A 24,869-nucleotide genomic window follows, 5' to 3' on the forward strand; every position below is an offset into this window, starting at 1 on the left:
GGATAAAATGAGTAATTTTCTCTTTAATCTGAGTGTAGAAAAAGGATATATAACTGTGAATAAAAAAACCAGATTCAGTAAAAGACATATAAATTCAACTTTATAAAAAATAAAAATATTTGGCATGGCAAAAATGCCATGAGAAAATATTTATGAAAATTAATAAAGGAAAAAATTACAACATATATCATAGAGAAAAGAAATAATATTCCTAATGTACAAGAAACTCCAATTTTTTTTGAAAGGCAAAAAATGACGAGAAATCCTATTTAAAAAGCAAAAGACATAAAACATGACAGAAACCTGTCTTTAAACTTGTGAAAAGGTGTTCCATTTCACTCATAGGAAGAGAGAAATGCAAATTAAAACTACGCTCAGCTACCACAGCTCTCCTGTCACTTTGGCAGAAACTGACAAGCTTAAGAATACACTTAGCAGGGCAGACTATGGTGGGAAAGGCATGCTGATACAATGGTGGTGAAAATAGCCAACGGGGCAACCCCTAAGGAGGTAAATGTGGAAATATCTAGCAAAACGACACATGTACTTTCCACTGAACCCAGCTGTCGCACTTCTAGGAGCCAACCCAGAAGACATGATAAAAAATACCAGTGACATGGCTATTCATCAGAGTCTGTAATAACATAAACTTAGTTACCCTAGCATCAGGGGAATGATGAGGTAAACCGCAGGAGAGTCACACAATGGAGCAGCACCAGACAGCAGGAAAAAAAGAATGCAGAAGCTCTTTGTAAACTGGTGTGAAGTGACTTCCAGGAGATACTGTCAGACAAAAACACCAAACACACAAGAGTACATACAGATAGCTGCACAACACTACAAATGCAGTGAACGCCACTGAATGAGATACTCACAAATGATAAAAATGGCAAATTTTGTTATATATTTTACCACAAAAATAGTAAAAAGCATATTTAACATCTATTACATATATTCTGTATAAGAAAGAGAGAAACTTAGAAAACATATATATATGCTTTTGCCCCAAAATGTATTATAAGAAGAATAAACCACAAAGAGCAAGAGAGAGATTTGTTTTCCTACAGTAGTATGCTGGTGACTGTTTAACCAATGGCCCTTAGGAATGGGAGGAGAGGCCCAGTCCAACCACTAGGGGAGTCAAACCACCAACAAGAAGTCACTGAACATGGAGTAGAACAGGAATGTGCAGGAGTGGCTCTCAGGGGCTGGTGAAAGACTACACCACCACTGTCATCTGCAAGGTGTGGGCTAATGGGAAGTGAAAGGATTGTAAATACAGTAAATGTTGTATTTATTACACACACACATAATATGTGTGTGTGTGCGTTTATACATGTGCATACATGTGTGCATGTATGTTTATGTACATGTGTACAGATGTAGTTCCCATCTCTGTCCACGGACAGGGGTTAGAAGCGAAGACACCCCAGGAACAATAAGCATACCTAGTGCTTCTTGTACTAGAGCACTTAAATTTTGGTGCTTAATAACATTTCCATACTACAAGGAAGCAGAGACCTTCAAAGAAATGCTGATTCCAGGTCTGGGCAGGTTAGGTACATGAGCCTAAAACATGATACCAGAAATATTAAAAATAAAAATTTAAGAACAAATAGGGAGAAGTAAGAAAAGGAAGAAAGGGAAGGAGGGAGAAAGAGGAAATAAGAAAGGGTGTTATGAACTGAATGACAGACACATCAGTACGTTGAATCCTAAACTCCAATGTGATAGTATCAGGAGGTAGGGCTTTTCAGAGGTGATTAAGTCGTGAGGGTGGATCCCCATGATGGGATTAGTATCCTTATGAAAGAGTCCCCAGAGAGTTCTCAGACTCTCTGCCATGTGAGGACAATGAGGTGTCTACCTGAAACTGAAGAGGGCCTCGCCAGAACCCGGCTATGCCAGCACTCTGATCTTGGACTCCCAGCCTCCAGAACTGTCAGAAATAAGTGTCTCTTGTGGATAAGGGATACCTGGTCTGTGGTACTTTGTTACAGTAGCTTGAACACACTGACACAGAGCTAAGACAAGAAAGAAGGGAAGAGGGACATTCCACAGAGCCAGGAGTCAGCCTAGAGAATTCCTGCTGATCTGGGATAATTTGTGCTCCAAAGTCATTGAGGGGGGTGAAGAATTATAAAGGAGAACAGTAAAAAATTAAAAAACAGGAAGCCATGAAACTAAACTGATAAATACACAGATAAATAAGGAGAAAAGGAAGGGGGGAGGGCTCCTTCTCACGGCAGATGGCCAAGCGCTAACAAGTGTATCCAGAGAGTGTTGGAGCTGGACAAACATCATTTTGCAACCATCACAGTAAAGACCAGTCTAGCCAAAACATCAATGGATTCTCAATTTTCCTGAAGAGCAGAATATCTGCATGTTTTTACAATACCTTCCCCTCTACTGCTTATTATCAGTAGTCACAAGAGGGAAAGTAGTCAGGATCCTGGGAAGAGAACAGACAAGTCCTTGATCAGGTGAACAGTTTAACATCCCCAAAAGGGCAGCCGGACATTGAAGCCCTGAGAAGGCCTATCTCACAGGTGGAGAGTCTACCCAAGAATGCACAACTGGAACTTCACATGAGGAACCGAGAAAAGGGAGGGACCATATTCTTCATAATCTCAATGTCATAAGGGTGATAGGAAGGCTATGAATATGCCCTAGGTTGAAGGAGACTAAAGGCCCAAGACAGCTAAGTGTGACACCTGCACCCAAACCGGCTCCAGCCCTGGAGAGGAGCCAGGGCTGTGGACAATATGGCTGAGCCCACCGAGCACACCGGAGTGCAGTACAGAGAGCACTGTTAGCTAGGTCAGTGATCACCAACAAGACAGCCCTATTCTTAGCAAACAGCCGCTCTGCCATCTCCATGTCCAAACCTGTGCTGACTCCTTGGGGACTGACTTCTAAGCAACTTCCCACCCTCTCTGTCTCTTTACTCTTCAACCTTTGTCTCTTTGTTAAGTCTTCTTTGGGTTGTAAACTTATTCAAATAGCTCCTATTAAAAAACACAAACAGCTCTCTCCTAGACCCGTATTTTCAGTCAGACATGTGAACAGCACCCCCACCATCAATGCCAGCCCAGTCAGTCTACATTTTCCCACACTACTGAACTGAGCTTCCTTCCCAGTCACACCAAAGCCAGTGACACCTCTAATCCTTTTTTTACTGTATTTTCCTCCATTAACCTGGAAAAAAAAAGGTTTTGTGACAATAGATGATGCTACAATTAAACAGGCAAGCTCCAAAATTGCTGGTGAAAATGTAAAATGCTCCAATTTCCTGGAAGATAATTTGGCCATGAGTATTTGAAGCCTGAACTTCTTAAAATTTAATACTAATGAGATGAAGGGGTTAAGAGAACTTCTGGAATGGGATAGCTGGACTTGTCTCTGCTCTGGTGCAAACTCCAGTGTCCTTATTGATGAAGCAGGACAATCAAACATCTTGGAGAATTATGGGGACTGAGTGCGAAACGACGGCCTAGAATACAGCAATGACTGTGGAAACTGTCTTCTCACATGGTCACATACTTATTCCTGGAAAGACACCAATGCCCTTGTCCTCCGGTGAAAGCTCAAATGCCTGAACCTGCCATCCTCTTGGCTAGGACACTGTTCCTCCTCTGAGACTGGGCAGAACAGGTAAGGAGATCCCGTCTCCCAGAGGGGGAAACACTGCAAATGGCAACAACGTAGCCAGAGTAATAGGGTGATATGGGGCAAGAGCTGGAAGCAGAATGCCACCTTGGGGTCTCCAGGCTGTCTCCACCAGCCCAGGTGGGCTCTTACCAGAAAGTTTTTACCATGATTTCTGTTCATGCTCTGCCAAATGTATACAAGGGGATAATAAGAACAGTTCACTGTCATGCTCCCTATAACAGCTGCACTCCAGCTGCCACCAGCCCTACTAGCTCTGGCCTGAGGCCCAGGCCCTGCAAAGATAGTGCCCTGCATGCATTTCAGTGGAGTTGAGAGACAGCCTAATAACCAGCATGTAAAGTGGGCAGGGAACAGTGTTAATATCCAGCACATTTCCTCAATCATAGGGGTGGGTAGCAAAGCTGTGGGTTGGTCTCATGCCCTGAAAGAGTAAAATAGCCAGAGCGCTTAGAAAAAGGTCAAAGCCTATAATGAAAGCCTCCTTCTGCCTCAGTGTAACTGCAGTGTCACTGCTACCCTTCATACCCAAAGATAAGGTGGCCTCCCCCATAAAAGTAATATAAGATTCACAGTAGCAGGGGAGTACGCACTAAATCAAATGGTGTAATCTATAAGCACCAGTGCATTTCTGGAGAAAGAAAACAGAAGCCTGAAATAGCCGAATGAGTTTGCTTAAGCATACAAATAAAGCATCCTTGGCCCCTTGGACTGGGCATGACATTCCCTAGGTAGAACACATCAGGCTGCTCACAGCCCTCCACACCTGGGAGCACCTGACTCACTTTTGCTAAAAAACACTGGTCAAGGGGCCGGGTGTGAGTTGAATGGGCCATGCACAGACAAGCTGGCTCCTGCCTGTCTGAATGTCTCCTAGAGGGCACTCCTCCAACCCTGTACACCACCATGGCCACCACAGACCAATGAAAACAGTTCTCAGATCCATCACTGTCTCTGCATACAGGGCCGCCAGACAGCCTGGCAGTGCGGCTGCACAGGGAAGAGTGAATGAGTCATCTCGTGAAAAGCAACCAACCTCTTCATGCCAGGCTGCAATTGGACCTAAACCTCTGGGAGCACAGCATCCTCCCACATCCCTGTGAGAGGAAAAAGACAAAGAAAGATGAGTGCCCTGGATGAATGCCATTCAACCGCAGAAGAAAGGAAAGCTAAGAGGAGGGAGCAGGTGAAGCCCCCAGAGTCTGAGGTCTCCATGGCTGTGGCACTCAGTTCTCTCTCAGCCCCCTGAGTGCCTACACCCACTATAAATAAGGAGTACATGTGAAATGAAGGGCAGGACTGTGAAACCTCAGGCCTCTGCAGCCATCCGCACTTCACCATCACTCCTGGAGAGGATATAATAATGTCCTCCCCTCCTGAAAACTAGGAACTCCACACCTTCACTCATCTTCCTGGTCCCAAGGCCCAGAGTTCAACAATGAGATGGTATCTCAGCGTGGGGGATGAGCAGGTGGGCAGTACCCATTGAAGCTGGAACTACTGCCAGCACAATGCCCAGGAGGAGGCTGGCACCCTGGCAGCACTCCCTCAGGGGGCACTGCCAAATGACAGAGGGCAGAGGTGACACTGCCCCTAGATTATAGCCTCCTAGATCAAGCTAGCATCCTGGCCTAACAGCATGTGGACTGTACACCTACCTGTCAAACAACAAATCCTCTTGCTAGTCCCCGCCCTTACTCTGAGGTACAGTGAAATCAAGCTACACACACTTCATCCATCTCTGTGGCAGACAACTAGCTATTCCTCCCAAGTCCATTCTTCTTCCTTCATGACCACAGAGCTGTGAATAAGCACTGAGCCTCCCAGAAGATGGTATGGCTCCACCTTTCAGGAAACCAGGGACCACTCTGCCACATTACTGGTATACAGTTGTACCGTATAACATCATTGGTATACAGTGATCCTGTATAACACTACTGGTTTATAGTGGTCCTGTATAACACCCCTGCTATACAGTTGTCCTGTACAACACCCTGGTAAGCAGTTGTCCTGTATGACACCATCGGTTTATAGTATTCCTTTTTAATACCAATGGTATAGAGTTGTCTTATATAACACGGCTGGTAAGCAGTTGTCCTATATAACACCATTGGTTTGCAGTGGTCCTGGATGACATCAGTGGTATGCTGTGGTTCTGTATAACACTCCTGGTATGCAGTGGCCCTGTATGACACCACTGGTTTACAGTTGTCCTGTATAATAACACTGTTGTTATGCAGTGATCCTGTATGACACCATTGGTATGCAGTGGTTCTGTATGACACAGTTAATGTGCAGTGGTCCAGTATGACACGACTAGTTTACCATGTCCTGTATGACACTGTTGGCTTGCAGTGTCCAATGTGTACCGTGATTTAAGTTGCCATAACTTACATTTCACATCCTTAAAGTGCTATTGTTTACCCTTTCTGCTTCCACATGGTGACAACACAGAAGATGCACATACTTTATTGTAGTAGAGGTAATGCCAACTGAGTGTGGTAGAACCATACACAAAAAGGCATGCCACCCAGAGTCTTGGGTGGCCATGCCTCAGGGCAGGAGGCCTAGTGGAGCCCAGCCTACCCCTCTCCAGGACTGTTATTTCCAGGAGACAGACTTGATCTATTAAAGCTGTGTGTTTGGGGAACTCTGTTTCCACCTCTGGTCGCTCTCTAGTGCAGCCCCCATGGGCTCAGCTATGCTGTTGTCACATGTATCTCCCAAGTCTCTCATCCCCATCCTCATCTCAGCTCACAGCAGGGATCCAAATGCCCCTGGAACACTTCTCCCTTGGACCCCACACAGAAGGGAATCTGCTCCCCAACTCCAGATTCACTTCTTATTGTTTGTGCTCTTCCCCTCTCTCCAGCCCCAGGTGTGACATTCCCTTGGTGTCACTCTTGTGCCCCCTTGCCTGTGTGCTCTCACCTCACCCCAGCGAGTCATGGTGTGTCCTCCTCTGCAGGTCCCCAGCCAACAACCACCAGCCCTAGTCAAGCTCGGGTCACTGTTCCTACATGACCAGAGCCCCATGGGATCAGTGTGTCCACCTTCACTGAGGTAGACAGGCCATATCCTCTAGAATGTAAAGCTTTAAAACTGGAAACAACAACAAAAGCATAGTCTTCCTCAAGAGGGGAAAAATCATCTAGAAAATTTTAAAACAAAGACTGGAAATGACAAACATCTGATAAGAACAGGTCATATCAAACCAATGGGATGGAATTTAAAGTGTCTTGAAAGAAAATGGAAAGCCAGATGCATTGCTTAGAAAACAGGTTAAAATAGTCCAAGGAACATTCAAAAGGCTATAGAGATAACAGGGTAAACCTAAAAGAAGAAAAACAATGTGCAATAAATGAGAAATTAAATGTAAATAAACTATAAATAATTAACATACTGAAAGCTATTAAAGAATAAAATAGCTAAATAAAAATGAAGACGAATTTGACAAATCTGATGAAAAAACTGAAATAAGCATTACAAATTAAAAGAATGCAATAAGAGGTAAGAAGATAGAAAAAGTCTAAAAGCACATATGTATACATCTGTGTCCACATGCCTGAAAACTTCCCTGAAATGGACTATTTTCAAAGGAAAAAAAATAGAAATTGTATAGGCAGTCAACAATCTGTCTACCGAATAGACTTCAGGCTTAGGGGCTTTGACAGAGGAATTCCATTAAATATTAGGCCAACAGCATTTGCTTTCTATAACAGATGACACAAAAATACATACTTAAACAAAGGATACAAAAATAGGAGAAGGAACTTCCAGTCAAGATTGAGGCATAGGTAAACATGGCTCACCTCCTCACATAACTACATCAAAATTACAACTAAACAATAGAACAACCGTCACTCAGACTGTCAGAAACCAAATTGAATAGAAGTCCAACAACTACAAATTAAAGAAACCACATCCATCCAGACTGGTAGGAGAGGTGGAGACTAAGAGATGCTAAACAGACTAGTCCCATACCCATGTGTGGTGGATAAAAATTCGAGAGGGATATCTCAGGAGTGAGGAGTCACAGCCCCATACCAGGCCCCCCAGCCCAGGGTTTCAGTGCCAGGACAGTATAAGTCCCCATAACTTCTGGCTGCAAAATCCAGTGGGCATTAAGTCTGTGGAAAAAACTGCTAGAATCCCAAGCAGCTCCTCTTAAAGAAACAGCACAAAGATTTACTTGGACTCATGGCTTCTGACCTCCAGTACTGGGGCAGAGGCTTGAAAGGCATCAGTGTCATACATGGAGAAACTGAAGTGTCCGACATCAAGGTGAGAGCTGAGGAACAGCTTTCTCCCAGAAAGAAAAGCACGCAGAGGCCATTGTTCCTTTTCTGAACCCTCCCCACACCCAACAGAGCCACAGAGCTGGCAGGTGGGTGCCATATTATCTGACACTCTATCAACCTGGCAAATACTGTTTGCCCTACCCTGGAAATCCCCTGAAGCTCCATCCCACCCAACTTAAGGGCCTTCCCAAGCTGTTAACAGTGGCCTTTCCATATGAACAGCAGGTCTTAGCCCATGCTTCACAACTTCCTAAATTGTCTCAAACAAGCAATACCCAGCTTCAGCGAGCCCCCAGCCCTCATACCTCTTGCTAAGTGGCCCCAGGCCTGGCACTAGCAGCAGCCAGCCTATGTTAACAGCTTGGCTTCACCTGGGAACCTCCAAGCCCAGCACAAGTAGCTGCCATCTCAGATTGCTTTGTAGCTCATACAAGGTGGCCCCACACAGAACACAGGTGGGGAATGACCTTGGCCTGCACCACCTGGGAATCCCTAGAACCTGCATACCCACCCCACCCCCAGTGGACAGCTACAGATCATGTTAGAGCACCATCACCCTGCCCCTGCAGAACTGATCACCCATGGAGGGCAGAGGTTGGTGGTCAGTGGTCACAGCCAATCCTTGCAGCTGACTGGCTGGAGTAAATCCCTCCCATTGACCTGCCAACAGCAAGCAAGGCTCAACTACAAGAGAAGGGTTTACTCAGCCCACAGAGAGGGCATACCTTGAGTACCCAACATGGGTGATAGTGGAGGCTGTGCCACTGGACCCTACAGGACACCTACTACATTAAGCCACACTACCAAGACATGGAGTCAAAGCAGCTTTACCTAATACATAGAAAAAAACACAAGGAGGCTGCCAATATAAGGAGACAAAGAAACATGGCCCAAATGAAAGAACAGATCAAAACTCCAGAAAAAGAGCTAAACGAAACAAAGATAAGCATATGCAGAGCTCAAACAACTGGCTCTAAGGATGCTCAAGGAACTTAGTGAGGACCTCAAAAGCATAAAAAACACCCAGTCAGAAAAGAAGGATACACTAATTGAAATAAAGAACAATTTACAGGGAAACAACAGTAGAGTGAATAAAGTCAAGAATCAAATCAATGATTTGAAACAGAAGGAAGCAAAAAACAACCAATCATAAAAAAGAATTTAAAAAAACAAGGATAGTATAAGCAGCCTCTGGTACAACTTCAAAAGGTCCAACATTCACATCATTGGGGTACCAGAAGGAGAAGACAAAGTATTAAAAGATGAGGATTCTTTTCTAATACTTCTACAGAACCATTATAAAACCTAAAAATTAATAATAATTTCCTAACATCATGAAATAATAGCATTTTGAAAAAAGAAGAAAAAGAGGGGAAATTTGTCAAGTCATATGTGGAAGCAGGTTACCATTTACATGACACTGAAATAAATTATAAATTAGAAAAAAAGAAAGATATGGCAGTAGCACCTTGGCTCTAATCCTAACCCTCACACTAACCCCCACGCTAATCCGTACAAAAACTAATGCTCTCACCTTAACCCCAATCTTAATCTATAGAATAACTAATATTCACACTAACCCCTAACCCTGGCACTAACTCTAACCCTTACACTAACTCCCACGCTAACCTTTCCAGTAACTAGTACTCACACTAACCCCCACCCTGGTTCTAACCTGAATTCTAGCCCTAACCCTATTAATAACCCTTATTCTAGTCCAAATAAAATATTGGGAGGGACCCTGGCCAGTGTGGCACAGTTGGTTGGAGTATCATCCCTATAACCAAAAGTCTGCAGGTATGATTCTGGGTCAGGGCACATATTGAGGTTGTGGGTTCAATCCCCAGTCCAGGCACACACAATCTCCAGTCAGGGCACACAGATAGGGGAGGCAACCCATCCATGCTCCTCTCTCACATCGATGTTTCTCTCTCTACCCTTCCTCTCTCTCTAAAAGCAATAAAAACATGTCCCCAAGTGAGGATAAAAAAATAAAATAAAATATTGGAAGGGTATTACAATGGGAGAAAGTATTTAAAATATCAATAAGCACTAACAGGATTTATTACAAGACTCAACACAGAATTTCATCAATTTTCCATATTAAGAATTTTCTATATTAAGAAATTCTAGTACCATTTACATAATGGAATACTACGCAGCAGAAAGAAAGGAGCTCCTACCCTTTGAGACAGCATGGATGGAACTGGAGAGCATTATGCTAAGTGAAATAAGCCAGGCGGTGAAAGACAAATACCATATGATCTCACCTATAAGTGGAACCTAATCAACAAAACAAACAAGCAAAACATAACCAGAGACACTGAAATAAAGAACAAACTGAAAGTAACCACAGTGGGGTGGGGAGATAATGGGGTGGGGGAAAGAAGGAAAAAGGGTCGTTCAAGGAACATGTATAAAGGACCCATGAACAAAGCCAAAGCAGGGAAGGATGGAGGGTGGGATGTGAGGGTGGGTGGAGAGGGGTTAAGCAGTGGTAGGAAAAAGGACACAACCATATTTGAACAAAAATTTTTAAAAAAAGAAATGAAAGGAGGAGTCATATAACTAACTTAATTGCAGCAATGAACACATTTAGTGAAACATAACTTTTGTTTGGCTTTTTAAAATCAAGCAATAGATTAGCAATAATTAGGAAAAGATTTCTGTTACTTGATATAAAGGATTTACCAAACAGCAAGCATACTTCATGGTAAAAATGCTTGGGTCAAGTCTGGGATAAGTCAAAATCCAACTGAGAAATCTATTGCAACTAAAAGCATTTTAAAACATATGGCCACACTCAAATGCATAAAAATTGATAACTTTCTTATAAACTATTAAGTATTAGAGAAATATAATAGGGAAACTCCTTATTACAATAACCAGATACTGGAAAAGAGTTTAAAAGAGAAAAGTGCCTACAGCAAGAAAGCTACAAAATGTAACTGAAGGCTATTAACAGAATGGAGAAATAGAATATTTTCCTAAACTAGAAACGAATATTGTTAAAATTTCAGGTGTTTACAATTTAAATTACAGGTTTCATTCCTCTAAAATGTAATCCCAATCTCAAATTAACTTTGTTAACTTGAAAATCATCATTCTAAATTTCCTCTAGAAAGTGAGTAGCCAAGAATAGCCAAAATATTTTTGAATAATGATGATATCACATAAATGTACCATAAAACTAAAATAATTAAAATAGTTGTACCAGCACAAGAACAAACAGATCAATTTGAGAACTTGGAAACAGACACTAGTATATAAATATTTTCATATAAGATGCACATATAGGACAAAAGGAGCAACACGACTTCTGGCCAAGATGGAAGCATAGGTAGACACACTGTGCCTCCTCGCACAACCAACATAGGGACAACAACAATTTAGAAATAGAATAACAACCAGAACTGACAGAAAATTGAAGTGTATGGAAGTTGGACAACCAAGGAGTTAAAATAAACATGTTCATCCAGACCGGGAGGAGAGGGGTTGAGGCAGAAAGAGCGGTGGGACCCGGCGTGTAAGTCAGCCTGGGCACGCAAGACTGTAGTGGGCAGACCCTGGGTGTGCAGGCAGCAGTTGGCAGACCACAGGCACAGGCTGGCAACTGGCAGACCCAGCAAGGTAGCAATTGTGAAGCAAGGCACCGAGTGTAACCCAGGGTCCCAGCTCTAGGAAATGAGTCTCCGAACACTGATTGAAAACACCTGTGGAGGTTGAGGCACAAGGAGAGACTCCCAGCCTCACAGAAGAGTTCATTGGAGAGACCTACAGGGTCCTAGAACATGCACAAGCCCACCCACACAGGAATTAGCACCAGAAGGTCCCAGTTTGCTTGGGGGAAGCGGCAGAAGGGACTGAAATCCAGCAGAGAACAGAGCAAGCGCCATTGTTCCCTCTTGGACCCCACCCCCACATACAGCGTCACAACCCAGCAACTGGGTTACCCTGCCCAGGTGAACAACTAAGGCTCTACCCCTCATACGTAACGAGCACAAGACCCCGCCCCCTGAAAAAAAAGGCCCAAATGGAAGAACAGATCAAAGCTCCAGAGTAAATACAACTAAGAAACCAAGAGATAGCCAACTTATCAGATGCACAGTTCAAAACACTGGTGATCAGGATGCTCACAGAATTGGTTGAATTTGGTTGCAAATTAGATGAAAAAATGAAGGCTACACTAAGTGAAATGAAGGAAAATGCACAGGGAACCAATTGTGATGGGAAGAAAACTGGGACTCAAATCAATGAAGTGGACCAGAAGGAAAAAAGAAACAACTAAACAGAAAAGAATGAAGAAATAAGAATTCAAAAAAGTGAGGAGAGGCTTAGGAACCTCCAGGACATCTTTAAACATTCCAACATCTGAATTATAGGGGTACCAGAAGGGGAAGAGGAAGAGCAACAAGTGGAAAAGTTATTTGGACAAATAATAAAGGAGAACTTCCTCAATCTGGCAAAGGAAATAGATTTCCAGGAAGTCCAGGAAGCTCAGAGAGTCCCAAAGAAGTTGGACCCAAGGAGGAACACACCAAGGCACATCATAATTACATTAGCCAAGGTAAAAATGAAGGAGAGAATCCTAGAAGCAGCAAGAGATAAGGAGACAGTAACCTACAGAGGAGTTCCCATCAGACTGTCAGCTGATTTCTCAAAAGAGACCATGCAGGCAAGAAGGGGCTGGAAAGAAGTATTCCAAGTCATGAAAGGCAAGGACCTACATCCAAGATTGCTCTATCCAGCTAAGCTTTCATTTAGAATGGATGGGCAGATAAAGTGCTTCTCAGATAAGGTCAAGTTAAAGGAGTTCATCATCACCAAGCCCTTATTTTATGAAATGTTAAAGGGACTTACCTAAGAAAAAGAAGATAAAATCCATGTATAATAAAATAACAGCAAACTCACAATTATTAACAACCACACCTAAAACAAAAACAAAAACAAACAAAAACAAAAACAAACTAAGCAAACAACTAGAACAGGAACAGAACCACAGAAATAGAGATCACATGGAAGGTTAGCAACAGGGGGGTGGGAGGAGGAGAGGGGGGAAAAGGTACGCAGAATAAGTAGCATAGATGGTAGGTAGAAAATAGACAGGGGGAGGGCAAGAATAGTATGGGAAATGTAGAAGCTAAAGAACTTATGACACATGGACATGAACTAAAGGGGGGAATGTGGGTGGGAGAGGGTGTGTAGGGTGGAGGGGAATGAAGAGGGGTAATGGGACAACTGTAATAGCATAATCAAGAAAATATATTTAAAATAAATAAATAAATAAAAGGAGGAGGGAAAAAAGTAGCAACACAAATTACTGGGAAAATGAAGTACTTTTCAACAAATAAGTGTTTTTAGTACTTAGAAAAGAAAAATAACTTATGTCTTCACCTAATAACACATATCAAATTAAATCCCAAGTGGATTACATAGGTCAATGCAAAAAGTAAAAGTGGAAAATGTAAGTGGCCACCCCAGTTTCAGGAAGGAAGAGGTTTCTAAATGTAAACACAATAGATGATGACGTTACAAAGGAAAATACTCATGTAACTGCCCAAAACACCAACATCAGATTACAAGATGAATGAGTTGACTGAAGAAAACAGCATGAAGGCAAATGCATAATGTTTTCAATAAAACTGTTTTACATATAAGGAAAAGACTAAATTAACTATAGCGACAAAGCTTGATCCACTGTACACATTATGTTGGTTTCCCATGTTTTCAGGGACACAGTAACACAGGCACTGTGTGCTGCTCTCATCTAGCCATCTTGAGATCAATTTGGCAGTGACACATTATACCTCTTAAAATATTCATGTCTTTTGACCCAGGAATTCCATGTGGATGAATAAATACTCCACACTGCTTCACAATGAAGGGAAACTGACTTATGCACAAGGATACTCAAATCAGTGGCAGAGCTGAGAAAAAACCAAATGTATTAAACAAGAAGGGAATGGTTTAATAAATACCTACATCCATAAAGTGGAAACCATGCAACCTTTAAAAAATGAGACTTTCACTATGGCAGGGTGACTCGGTGGGAACATTGTCCCAATAACACCAAAAGGTTGTGGATTCAATCCTTAGTCGGGGCGTGGATATTGATGTCTCTCTCTCTCTCTCTCTCTCTGTTTCCCAACCACTCCCCCCTCTCTAAAATCAATAAACATACCCTCAGGTGAGAATTTTTTTAAAAATAAGATATTCAACTGGATGACGTAAAACATTTTGCAGTATATTATTTAGTTTAAAAGCAGGGCATAGAAGTGTATATACACCTTAATCCCTGATGCAAAACCTGGAGTGAAACAGACCAAAATGTCTGCAGCAGTGCCATGGGCCCCGTAGTCCCCCAAGCACCAACCACCAGCAGGGTCTTCCCTGAGCATCACGGCAGAGTGGCTCACGTGTGCAGGGGAGAAGCAAGACAGATACACAAACAAACACGGGGGCCTGGGATGCATGGCGTCATGGGAAGGGGTTGCTGTATGGGTCTAAAGCAGCAGAGCTCAAGCCCCTGAGGAAAGATTTTTTCACCGGATTGGGGGAAGCAGAGACCACGTGAACCAGCCCAATGGTGCAGACAAAGCCCTGCTGGGGAGGACCAGATGGCCACACAGTCCAGCTTGGCCCTGCAGGAGACAGGAGAGAGTGGAGAGGCCTTGTTTTCATTATTATTTTTTTGAAAAACAGTATTTGCTATATTTATTACCTTTCAATTTTATTTTTAACAAAATTGTAAATGTACATGGTTTTCAAGTCAAAGAATTCCACAAAACTTATAGTGAAAACAGTATCCCCTCCCACAGGCATCTCTCTTGGTTCTTCTCTCCTCTTTTGGTATTTCTCTCCACATTTCTAATTCCCAGGTTCAGTTCGCTCTTCTTGACCTTACAGTTTGTATCATCCACTAACTTCCTATTACAAACATGAAATTAACCCTCAGAGCCACCCACACACCTCTGCCCAATCTGGTCTGATCATCAATCTCCAGTACACACTGTCAGGACATGCACACAGGAGCTCTGTGACCTTATTCCTCCTCCTGCTGCATCCCCCTTCTTGTGCTTCCTAGAGTTAATAAGGGTTTGCTGAGTGTCCTGTGCACTTATGTCAGTTTATCTCCAAACACTCGGCCAGAGGTCACTCAAACATAGCAGGGAACAGCCTGATCTACTCACACACATCCAACAGTACATCCCAGGTTTCCAGTGTTGTGGTGCCATTAGGGCAGGAGCTTGTTCCACTTTCTGTTTAGAACTGCTCCCTCTGCTGTGCCCAAAGACTCCAGTTCCCCCCCTGAAGGGAGGAACCTGCAGTCTTCAGCCAGGGTGGGGAAGGATTTTCAGGCTTGCTGGGGGAGGCGCTAAGAGTGTGACTGCTTCTTTCCACTAATTTCCTATTTTGGCCCTATTTTCATTGCTGCCTCCTTCCACCCGCATCCCACCACCCCATTTTCAGAATCAGTCCTGAGACTTGGTGGAGGGGTAACTGTCTGCAGTGCAGTATATTCACCTCCCAGGCCCCCCAACACATACACACACACGCCACTCAGTTTTCCGTTTTTCAGATCTGCTAGATCCCTCTGTCCATCTACTTCCCAAATTTTCCAAATTCTGTCGCCTCCTCTCTTAATTTCTTGGTAGGTTGTGCCCTTTTAGTGGGCTTTTAAAGAAAGCAGAGGTCACTGTAAATTTAATCTCCCACTCTGACTGAAAATCAAGGGAGGAATTTTTAAATTAATTTTAAGATGGGAGTATCAAGGATCTTGGATACTAACAGAGGTGATCTGTCAGGAAGAAGAAGCTGAGGCCCAGGAGTGAGGCAGCACCACCGAGGCAGCAGCAGCAAGTCCCTAAGTGACGGAGAGAGGGCCCATACTGGGATGCAGGGGGCATCAAGTGGAGGGGCAGGCTGGCAGCATTTCAGGTGGGAAAGAGGCACAGTACCGGCTGAGACTAAAATCTGAGGAAGGAAGATCAGATGTATAAGCATGGCCTCAGATAAAAGCGAACCCACCAGGGACGTGTGGCCAGAATTGGGGTGGGGATGGAAGCTGTGAAGTTCCTTGACCAGTCTGCAGGGCTGCGTGGTCTCCCTGCAATGCCGTGCTGTTATTGTGCCCAGTGGACACTCAACTACATGAAGGAGTCAGGGGTGTTTATGAGAAAGTGATCACAGGCCTGCCCTGCGAACTGCAGACTGTGTGTAGCAGGGTCACCAAGGACACAGCAGGAAGGGGGCCTCTGAGGGAGGAGTCCCAGCCAGCAAGCTCATTGGCACAGTCCTCCTCTCTGTACCTATTCTAGGTGAGTTTTAAAGTTATGTTTTAATGTTCCAATTCAAGTCTATAGTGAAAGTTGTTATCTTAATGTAATGCAGGAAAAAATCTGTGAAAAGCAAATAACCAATTCAGTATTACAAACACTAAAAGACTTCAAAGTAAATAAAAATGTCAACAAAGTTCCTGTTATCATTATCTCTTAATTTCCTGCTCTTAGTGTAGCCTAAGGCCCAGGCCTGAGTTGGGCAAGGAAGGGTCTCTGCCACCAGCCAGCTGTAGGATCCCCGATTCCCCTCTGCCTAACAAAGTGGGCTTTCAGGAATCCCAGCTTTGTCTAAACGCAGGCATCACACTGAGGCCAGAAGCCCATCTTCGGCTTCACTAAGTCAGACTGCTCTTCGCCTCAGTCTATGGAAGTGTGGAAAGTTCTCAGAGACGTGAAAATGGAAATCCAAGTTCTTCCAAACCACCAGTTCCCCTGGGCATCACCCACTGCAGATGAACTCCATACTGGCTCATCACATCCCCAGGAATCCCACTGGAAGACGCTGCAGGACTCAACCAGGACTGCCAAGGGAAGCAGAGCCATTTCTGTTCCAACCAGATGAGTGTTCCTAATAGCTCCCTTCAAACCTGCAGAAGAGGCCACAGGTGCCCTATAAAAAGCTGGCTGCCTTCAGTTAACCAAGCCTCAGGGAATTCCCAGATCCCGGCTGCAGCCCTCTGGAGCTGCAGTCTTGATGGCTCAAACACATTATTTGTCTCCTACGGCGCAGAGCCAGCGCGCACTGTGCAGCGCCGACAGGGTGGGTAACTCAGCCAGCCTGGCCCACCCAGGCATGTTTATTCATCTCCAGAACTGCAGTCGGTCCGAACTAGGGTGGAGGAATTTGGACAACACCAATGTCTATGGGGAAAGAGGCCCAGCATATCCGGGGCATTGTTTATATGCCTGAGTTCCAAGGGCCCTTCCCTTGGGGTTTCTGTGAAAATTAGATCCAGATTTGCACAATTACAGTGTTGGTCCCAAGCCAGGAGGAATCTGGATGTTCTCTATGTAACAGCTTCAGTTTGAAAAAAACAATCCAACAAAGGAAGGAAAAAAGACTACCTGGACCCCCACTCCCACAGTCAGCCCTCATTCCTGACACAGCAAGTGGCCTCAGGATGTCCCTCTATGGCCCTGATGTGTCTTTGATACCCAATGACATCAGCTCCTGCCCCTGCTCCTTCACTCCACTTGGGTCCAGCCACACGGACCTCCTTGCTGCTCTGTGAACACGCCAGGCACATTGCCCAGAGCCTCTGCTCCTTCCCCCCTGGGGCCTGGTGCCGTTCACCCTCCAACACCCATAGGGCTCGGTCCTGCAGCTCCTTCATGGCTCTGCTCAATTGTTCCCTTCTCAGGGCCTGCACTGACTGCCCATTCAAAACTGCGCCCAGCACTCCCACAGCCCTCCCCGTTCTTCATTTCCTCCACAGCAGCATCACCACCTGACACATTGTTACTTAGTATTTATGTTTTGTAACCCCCATAAGGATGTAAACTAAGGGTGTTCTAGAAGAGTGCCTGGCACATCACAGGCATTCCATCAAATACTTGCTGAATAAAGGAAAGAACAAACAAAATCTTTGTTCAAACAACTTGTTAAGTAAGAACGCTCCTCTTCAAATGTTCAGGATTGGGTTAACCAACAGCCCTGAATACATACGTGCACATGCTCCCAACTCCTTGCCACCATCTCCCAAGGGGGGGCTGCTGATGAAGTCACTGCCCTGCTGCAGACAACAGGCCCTGGAAAGTCAGGGCTGTGCCTGTATCACCCTCCCACCAGGATGGCTAAGCTCAGTACTCCATGGTGGCCACTCGGGGCTGCCACCTAAACCACTCAACGGGAAGGGCAGATACTGAGTTCAGGGCCTACCTCACAGCATCCAGGCAGCTCCCACTTATTCTACCCTCGTGAAGCGGACTCAGGCTAATAAAGTCAGAGGCCTTGGCTCAAATCCCAGTCTCCCCACTGACTGCCACGGTGACGTCACTTCCGTGAGCCTTGGAAGTGAGTAGAAGAGTACCTACTTCACAGGGCATGTGGGAACTAAGCAAGATATTTAGACCAGCATAGCTGACACAAATCAGGCATTTCATAAAAATTAGCTGCTAATTTGTATTCCAAACAAGACTGCTGAAAACTTTTAGAAAATATTATAAGTTTTAGAAAAACAAATCTCTTAAGGATAAATTTAAAAGAAGTCATTTCAAAGTGGTTTTGCAAAACTGGAGACACAGCCACAAACAGGTGTCCACATGGCCCGGACACGTCATCATGGCCACAGCACACATTCATCACTACTGGCTGGTGAGCACCACTGGAGCATGAGAAAGAGGCATGTGTCCGTGTAGAGCACACTAACAACTGGCCTCAGATCCACTACTGGACAGTTTGGTCGAGTTAACTTTGGAGAACAAAGGTTAATGGAAAAGGAGAAAACCACTTCTTTTTCAGCTTTGGTCCTACAAAAGCCAGATGGGAAATCGTGCATATCACTGGTACTGTTGTTGCACCCTGACCTGTAACAGGTCCCTCATGTGACGTAAAACCAGGCCATAAGGAAGGGCAGTAAGACATGTGGCTTCAGGTGCAAACAAGATTTTAAAAAATCACTGCTGTAGAAAGAATCACTCAATTAAAGACATACCCTCTATAAAGGCATTTTAAGAAGTACTACTTACATGGAACCATGTGAAGATCTTCTCTCTCTGGACACAGCCCTGTAAACAGGTTAAAAAAGGATTATAATTGAAAATCACAGGTAGAAAATAATGCAAAGAATGCTCTATACCTTAGACATCAAACTTCGTCAAACCAAAGTAATTTATATAGAAAAAATGTAATCATAAATCAATTATTTGGAAAGTCAAGACAGTTTTCCAGAGAAGGAATTCCACAAAAAGTAGTTAGATTTGAAACTGAGCCTGGACTTAAAAAGTATCAATAAATGCTCAGAACCCTAGACTGCCCTAAACTGTGACCAGACCAAGGAGGCCTGCCTGTGCAAAGACTTCAGTGGTATGTAAACAATGTTACTAGAGACTCCTTCTGGCAGCCTCAGTCTGAAGAGGCTGAGTCTCAGTCTGAAGAGGATGGAGGTATCAGAAACTGCCAAAGGAGGACATCTACTTTCATGCAATGACAGAAAAGGGATTGACTCTCCTGCCTCAAACAATTGAGAAACAGACAAAAGACCTGAGACAGGATGTTCAGACACAGGACAAACAGGCATCATGGGACAATGATCACTGAGGGAAAGAAAAAATGTGATGCATCCTGATCACGCAGCCTGCAGCGTGGGGAGCTTCCAGACCACAGTGCAGAAGAGGGGCCCAAGCAAAGCAAGCAGTCCTGAAAGGAAAAAACAGCGTTGAGATTCAGGGAGGCAAAGACAGCTACAATGGGCAGAGCAGAGTACCAGAAAGGAGAGCACCACACAGAGAAATGTTCCAGAGAGCCGTGGGGTGGAGGGTGGTATGTCTCCTCAGTCTTCACCCGAACATGGATTAGCACATGTGAGTGAGCAAACTATCTGCAACCAGAGAGAGCCAAGAGAAAGAAGCAGGACAAGAAGAGTTGTAGTGCCCACAGCTCTAGAAATGTGTTCATTCTCAACAACCAGACCAGGGAACCCTGTGACACAAGGCTGAGCTCCTGGAAGAGTGTCACCTCAGCAGCAGAGTCACATTAGCACTGGACGAAACTGATGTACTAAACTAAGAGCTGCCAAACAATGTCCAACGGCAAGCCAGCAAAAGATCTAAACTTTCTAACTCAAATGGATTCTAACAAGAAAATTTAAAATATTTAAAAGAATATAGAACCCAACAACATAACTTGCACTATGTCTTCCACCTATTCGAAAAATAACAAGCATGCAAAAAAATCTCATAATGAGAACAGTTGATCAATAAGAAAATGATTCAGACATTACACACAAAAATAATTAGTACACAAGTTTCTTAAAATAGCTATTATAAATACAATGTATGTGTTTAAGAAAATAGAGGAAAAGATAACATGCTATGGAGAGACATAAAAAGCATTAAAAAAGACCCAAATCAAACATCTAAAAATAAAAAATATTACATATGAGAGGCGAAAAATACACTAGATGGGATTAATGTTATATCAGTCTAAAGGAGAGATTAGTCAATAGTCAGACAAAGCAGTATGTGCAGACAAAAACTATCTAAAATGAAAGATCCCTCTTCCCTAAAAAAAATTAAAAACTATGTACCTGTAATTGAGGACTTAAGAGTGGAGTCCAGGCTGAGACAAAAACATATTTAAAGAAATAATTGATACAAAAATTGATAAAAATTATGAACCTATAGATCCAAAAAAGTCAATAAATCCCAAGCAGAAAAAACACAAAGGAAACTAAACCAAGGCACATCATAATCAATTTACCTAAAGAGAAAAACTTAAAAGCAGCCAGTGAATAAAGAAACATGGTGCTTGCTTTGGAAGCACATTTACTAAAATGGGAACAATACAGAGAAGATTAGCATGGCCCCTGCAGAAGGATGACATACAAATTCATGAAGTGTTCCTATTTTTGATATTTTTTAAATAAAAAGACAGCTTGTATCCTAGCTATTTATTAAAGGTCTCATAATGTCGCATTCTAATCTTTGAGGTAGATAGTCTTAACTCCACTTGAAATATGAGATGACCAAGGCTGAGGGAGGTTAGATGGCCTGTTTAAGGGTGATCATGCCAGGATGGGAGTTTATGTTCAAAACAGTGGTCTTCTCTCCTGCAAACTCACCCCACCTAGAGATCTTCTGTTTTTCTCAAAGTAGCTGGAATCGAAGGGGCCATTAGGAAGAGAGGTTCACTGCAAGTGCTCATCCCCACCTCCATACTCCACCTTTGTTATCAGGGCTAAAGTGGAAATAGATCCAGCGAGATGTACAGCAGCACAGGGAAAGTTCTAGCACTCAACACCTTCCCAGCCACTTCAAGCCCTGACTCTACCAGCAGTCCTGAGGAAGGGAACCAGATGCTTTATCACTTGATGACATATTTCTTCCTGCCTGAGATTGTGAAAAACATAAAAATATGTAAAGAAACATTGTTTAGACATTAAACATACTGCCTTCAAACACAGACACAAAAAAAAAAGAGAAAAAGAGAGAGGGAGGGAGGGAGCGAGGGATCATGTACAGAGAAACAAACACAGACATAGTGAACACAGGACTTTTCAGAAACAATGCAAGCCAGAAGTTAATGAAATTATATCTCTAAAGTAATGAAGGAAAAAAACTGTCAACCTGAAATACCATATGTAGTAAAAATGACTTTCGAATACAAAGGCAAAATAAAGACTTTTTGCAACAGACAAAAGCTAAAATAATTTATGTCCAACATACCTGAACTAGGAAAAACATTAAAGTTAGCCCATCACATAAAAAGAAAATAATTATCAGAAGAAAATCTTGACTTACATAAGAAATGAAAAGCACTGGAAACAGAAAGTTCATAAATAAACAGAAATGCGTATTTCCTTAATTTTTAAGGTTATTTTAAAAGGTAATAGACCATTTAATGCAAAAATAATAATCATGTATTGTGGAGTTTGTAAGAATACAGAAGTAAAATGGCATGACAATGACATAAAGGCAGGAAAAGTTACGTAGAAGTTACTGTTCTTAGTGGGGGTTGTTTGTTTGTTTGTTTGTTTGTTTTAGAGAGAGGGGAAGGCAAAGATAAAGAAAGGGGGAGAAACATCAATGTGTGGTTGCCTTTCACATGCCCCCTACCAGGGACCTGGCCCACAACCCAGACATGTACCCTGACTGGGAACTGAACCAGCAGCCCTTTGGTTCACAGGCCAGCACTCAATTCACTAAGCCACACCAGTCAGGGCAGTTCTTAGGCTTTACACTACAAGTAAATGAATATAATATTATTTGAAGACAGGCAGTAATAAATTAAGCATATATACAATAAATCCTAAAGCAACCTCTAAAAGCAAAGAGTATAACTAATAGGCTAGTAAAGGTGATAAAATTGATCATAAATAATCCAAAATAAGCAGAAAAAAGAGAAAAAGAGGGTCTAATTAAAAATGAGACAAATAGGAACTAATAGCATATCATACCAATATTCACATTAAATATAACTGGTATAAAAAATCCTAACTAAATTAAAGAGATTTTAAGATTGGATAAAAAATAGGACCCCTCACAGAGATGAAAATCAGATGGCTCATAAACACACACAGCAGATCATTCTACCTTTTAAAGATTTACGGCAGAAAAGCCAAGATCTGCTTGGTAGTACCACACAACATTTTAGTCCAGAACAGCTTAGAATACTGAAAGATAGATTTGAAAAGACCAAGTACCCACATTGGGCTACCAAAACAGAACTTCACTTCAACAACTCAAATTGAAGAGTTAATAATAAAGACTTGGTTCAAGAACCAGCGCATTAAAAGGAGGAAGGAGCAGCTACAAACTTGGCCAAGTATGGCATTAGAAGCACCAAACCAAATCATTTTAGTAAAGGAAAAGAACTCTTTACCTGTAACTTCTACAAACACTCATCCCATGAGCCCTGGCATTGTGAATGTCTATGATCATGAACCAACTAAGACTTCTTATATTGAGCAACCTGGAGGGTCCAGTGCCTAAGTGTGGAATGCATCATGGGATTCTCAGCTTCACGATCTCCAACAGATATGTCTGGGTGTCTCTGATCCTCCTTGGGCCTCCAATCCCTGTGACATAGCTCAGTTTATAGACTGTATTACTTACCTGTGGATGATCAACCCAACAATCTAGATCAGCCTCTCTTCCCACAGTGTCCTGGTTGAGGGGGTATGGTTAGACTGATCTTAATTGTAATGGCTGAACCATCCACAGCTCTTGAAAAAGATCTGTGATCCAAATCCTGCCAACCTGAGACATTTCCAATCTGGAAATGGGTCAATTCCAATCTAAATAAACCAATTATATTGTTTTCTATAAGAAGAAACCCCTTTACCTTTCAACATTGCCCAAAATTTCTGTCCTCTGAGCCTCATTTCAGTATCAAGGACAGTCATCAGTGCCTTAGGAGGAAGCAGAAGCCAGCTAGTTTTCCTTGGGTCCTACTCTGTCCTTATTAACCTTAGCACCATGAAAGCACCCCAGCTAAAGTCAATACCATGTAAAAATGCCTGTCCCCCAAGGATCATCTTTATTTTTTTTCATTTTTTTATTTATTTTTAGAAAGAGGGGAAGGGAGGGAGAAAGAGAGGGAGAGAAACATCAAAGTGTGGTTGCCTCTCACACACCCCCAGCTGGGGACCTGGCCTGTAACCCAAGCATGTTCCCTGACTGGGAATCAAACTGCCAACCTCTTGGTTCACTGCCTGGCACACAGTCCACTGAGTCACATCAGCCAGGGCCCATCTTTATTTCTTACACAAAGAAAGAAAGAAACAACAAACATTTAGGAGTATGACATCAGCAAGACTGGTAAACTAGGAGGTCCCAGCACTTGCACCTCCAGAAAAACAATGATTAATAGACACTACTTATGAAAATAGCTCTGAGAGAGCTCTGAAGTATAATTCAAGAGCTACAGCAACCCAGCAGAGCACAAAAATAAAAGATGGCAACATAGAAACACACAGGCAACATTTTATGTGTCAGTCCATCCCCATTCTCACATAGCTTGTCACCAAAAGGGATCCCTTCAGCTGTGACATTCCCCTTTGGAGGAAAAGGAGAGCAGAAGACTCCAGCAGCTTTCACCACCAAGGACCCAGGCAGCCCTTGTGGCTGTCAGGGACACTCAAAGTTTTGCCACTAACGACTCCCTCAGTCTTTACCTATGCTAATCTCAGCTGATGGAGCTTCCAGAATCCATGCCACTGAGCACTGCAGAGAAGGAGCCAGTGCTGCCATCCCAACCACAGCAGCCCTCACCTAACGCATGACCACCCACACCCTCAATGGTTAGATATTAATAAAATGGACATTGATGGGGTTCAAGCAAAGGTTTTAAGCAGGCCAAAAGGATTCAAGAGCCCCAAACAAGTCTGCTTTATTTATCCTGGTTTGTACGCATTTTGAAAGCCAAGATTCAAAGATTATAAAAAGATATCTGACCCGCAATTGCTTCAAACTATGATCAGAGAGATAAATCAAGATGAAAGTAGACAAAAATCCAGGGCCCCTTGCCTCAACCCCTCACTGGGGCCCAAAGCCTTTGCACCAGAGTGGGTAAAATGGTCAGGAGGTGGAGAAGTTTCTGGACTTCTTGACATGGGAGCCCCACAAACTGTAGTACCCAAATCCACTGGTGAAGCCCTGGTGTGGACTACAATTAGACTGAGAGAATATAAAGGCTGTTCTCCCAACAAAAGCGTTGATAGGATTATGAACATCAGGATGTTTAAACAGGTTTATGCAAATAGCTTGTGTCATCTTTACCTGAATGTTTTTATGGGAATGGATAATCTATCTGGCTACAAAATGCTTACTCTACCAAGTGTTGTAAAACCAAAACTGCCTGCTATTTATAAGGAAGCCACTTGAAATATACACATATACA

General features: G+C 43.1%; 1 protein-coding gene and 1 non-coding gene across 19 annotated transcripts in view; one reads left to right on the top strand and one right to left on the bottom strand.

The window, feature by feature from the left end:
• The window catches only part of PCBP3 (poly(rC) binding protein 3), a 219,144-nt gene that overhangs the window by 131,924 nt on the left and 62,351 nt on the right, over positions 1-24,869 (bottom strand). For 14 of the 18 annotated variants that reach the window (XM_045852719.1, XM_045852715.1, XM_045852714.1 and 11 more), the window contains exon 2: positions 18,998-19,036. The exons of the other annotated variants lie outside the window; for them this stretch is intronic. In XM_045852719.1, coding sequence (XP_045708675.1) covers positions 18,998-19,007 — 10 coding nt within the window. In that variant the 5' untranslated portion in view covers positions 19,008-19,036. The remainder of the gene's footprint in view (positions 1-18,997; positions 19,037-24,869) is intronic. 18 annotated transcript variants of the gene reach the window in all.
• LOC123828137 lies at positions 20,774-20,880 on the top strand. The gene has a single exon (XR_006787429.1). It is a non-coding gene; the product is annotated as a U6 spliceosomal RNA (small nuclear RNA).

Source organism: Phyllostomus hastatus, unplaced genomic scaffold (assembly GCF_019186645.2).
Source record: "Phyllostomus hastatus isolate PE091 unplaced genomic scaffold, TTU_PhHast_1.1 phas_contig_948, whole genome shotgun sequence".
NCBI classification, from domain to species: Eukaryota; Metazoa; Chordata; class Mammalia; order Chiroptera; family Phyllostomidae; genus Phyllostomus; species Phyllostomus hastatus.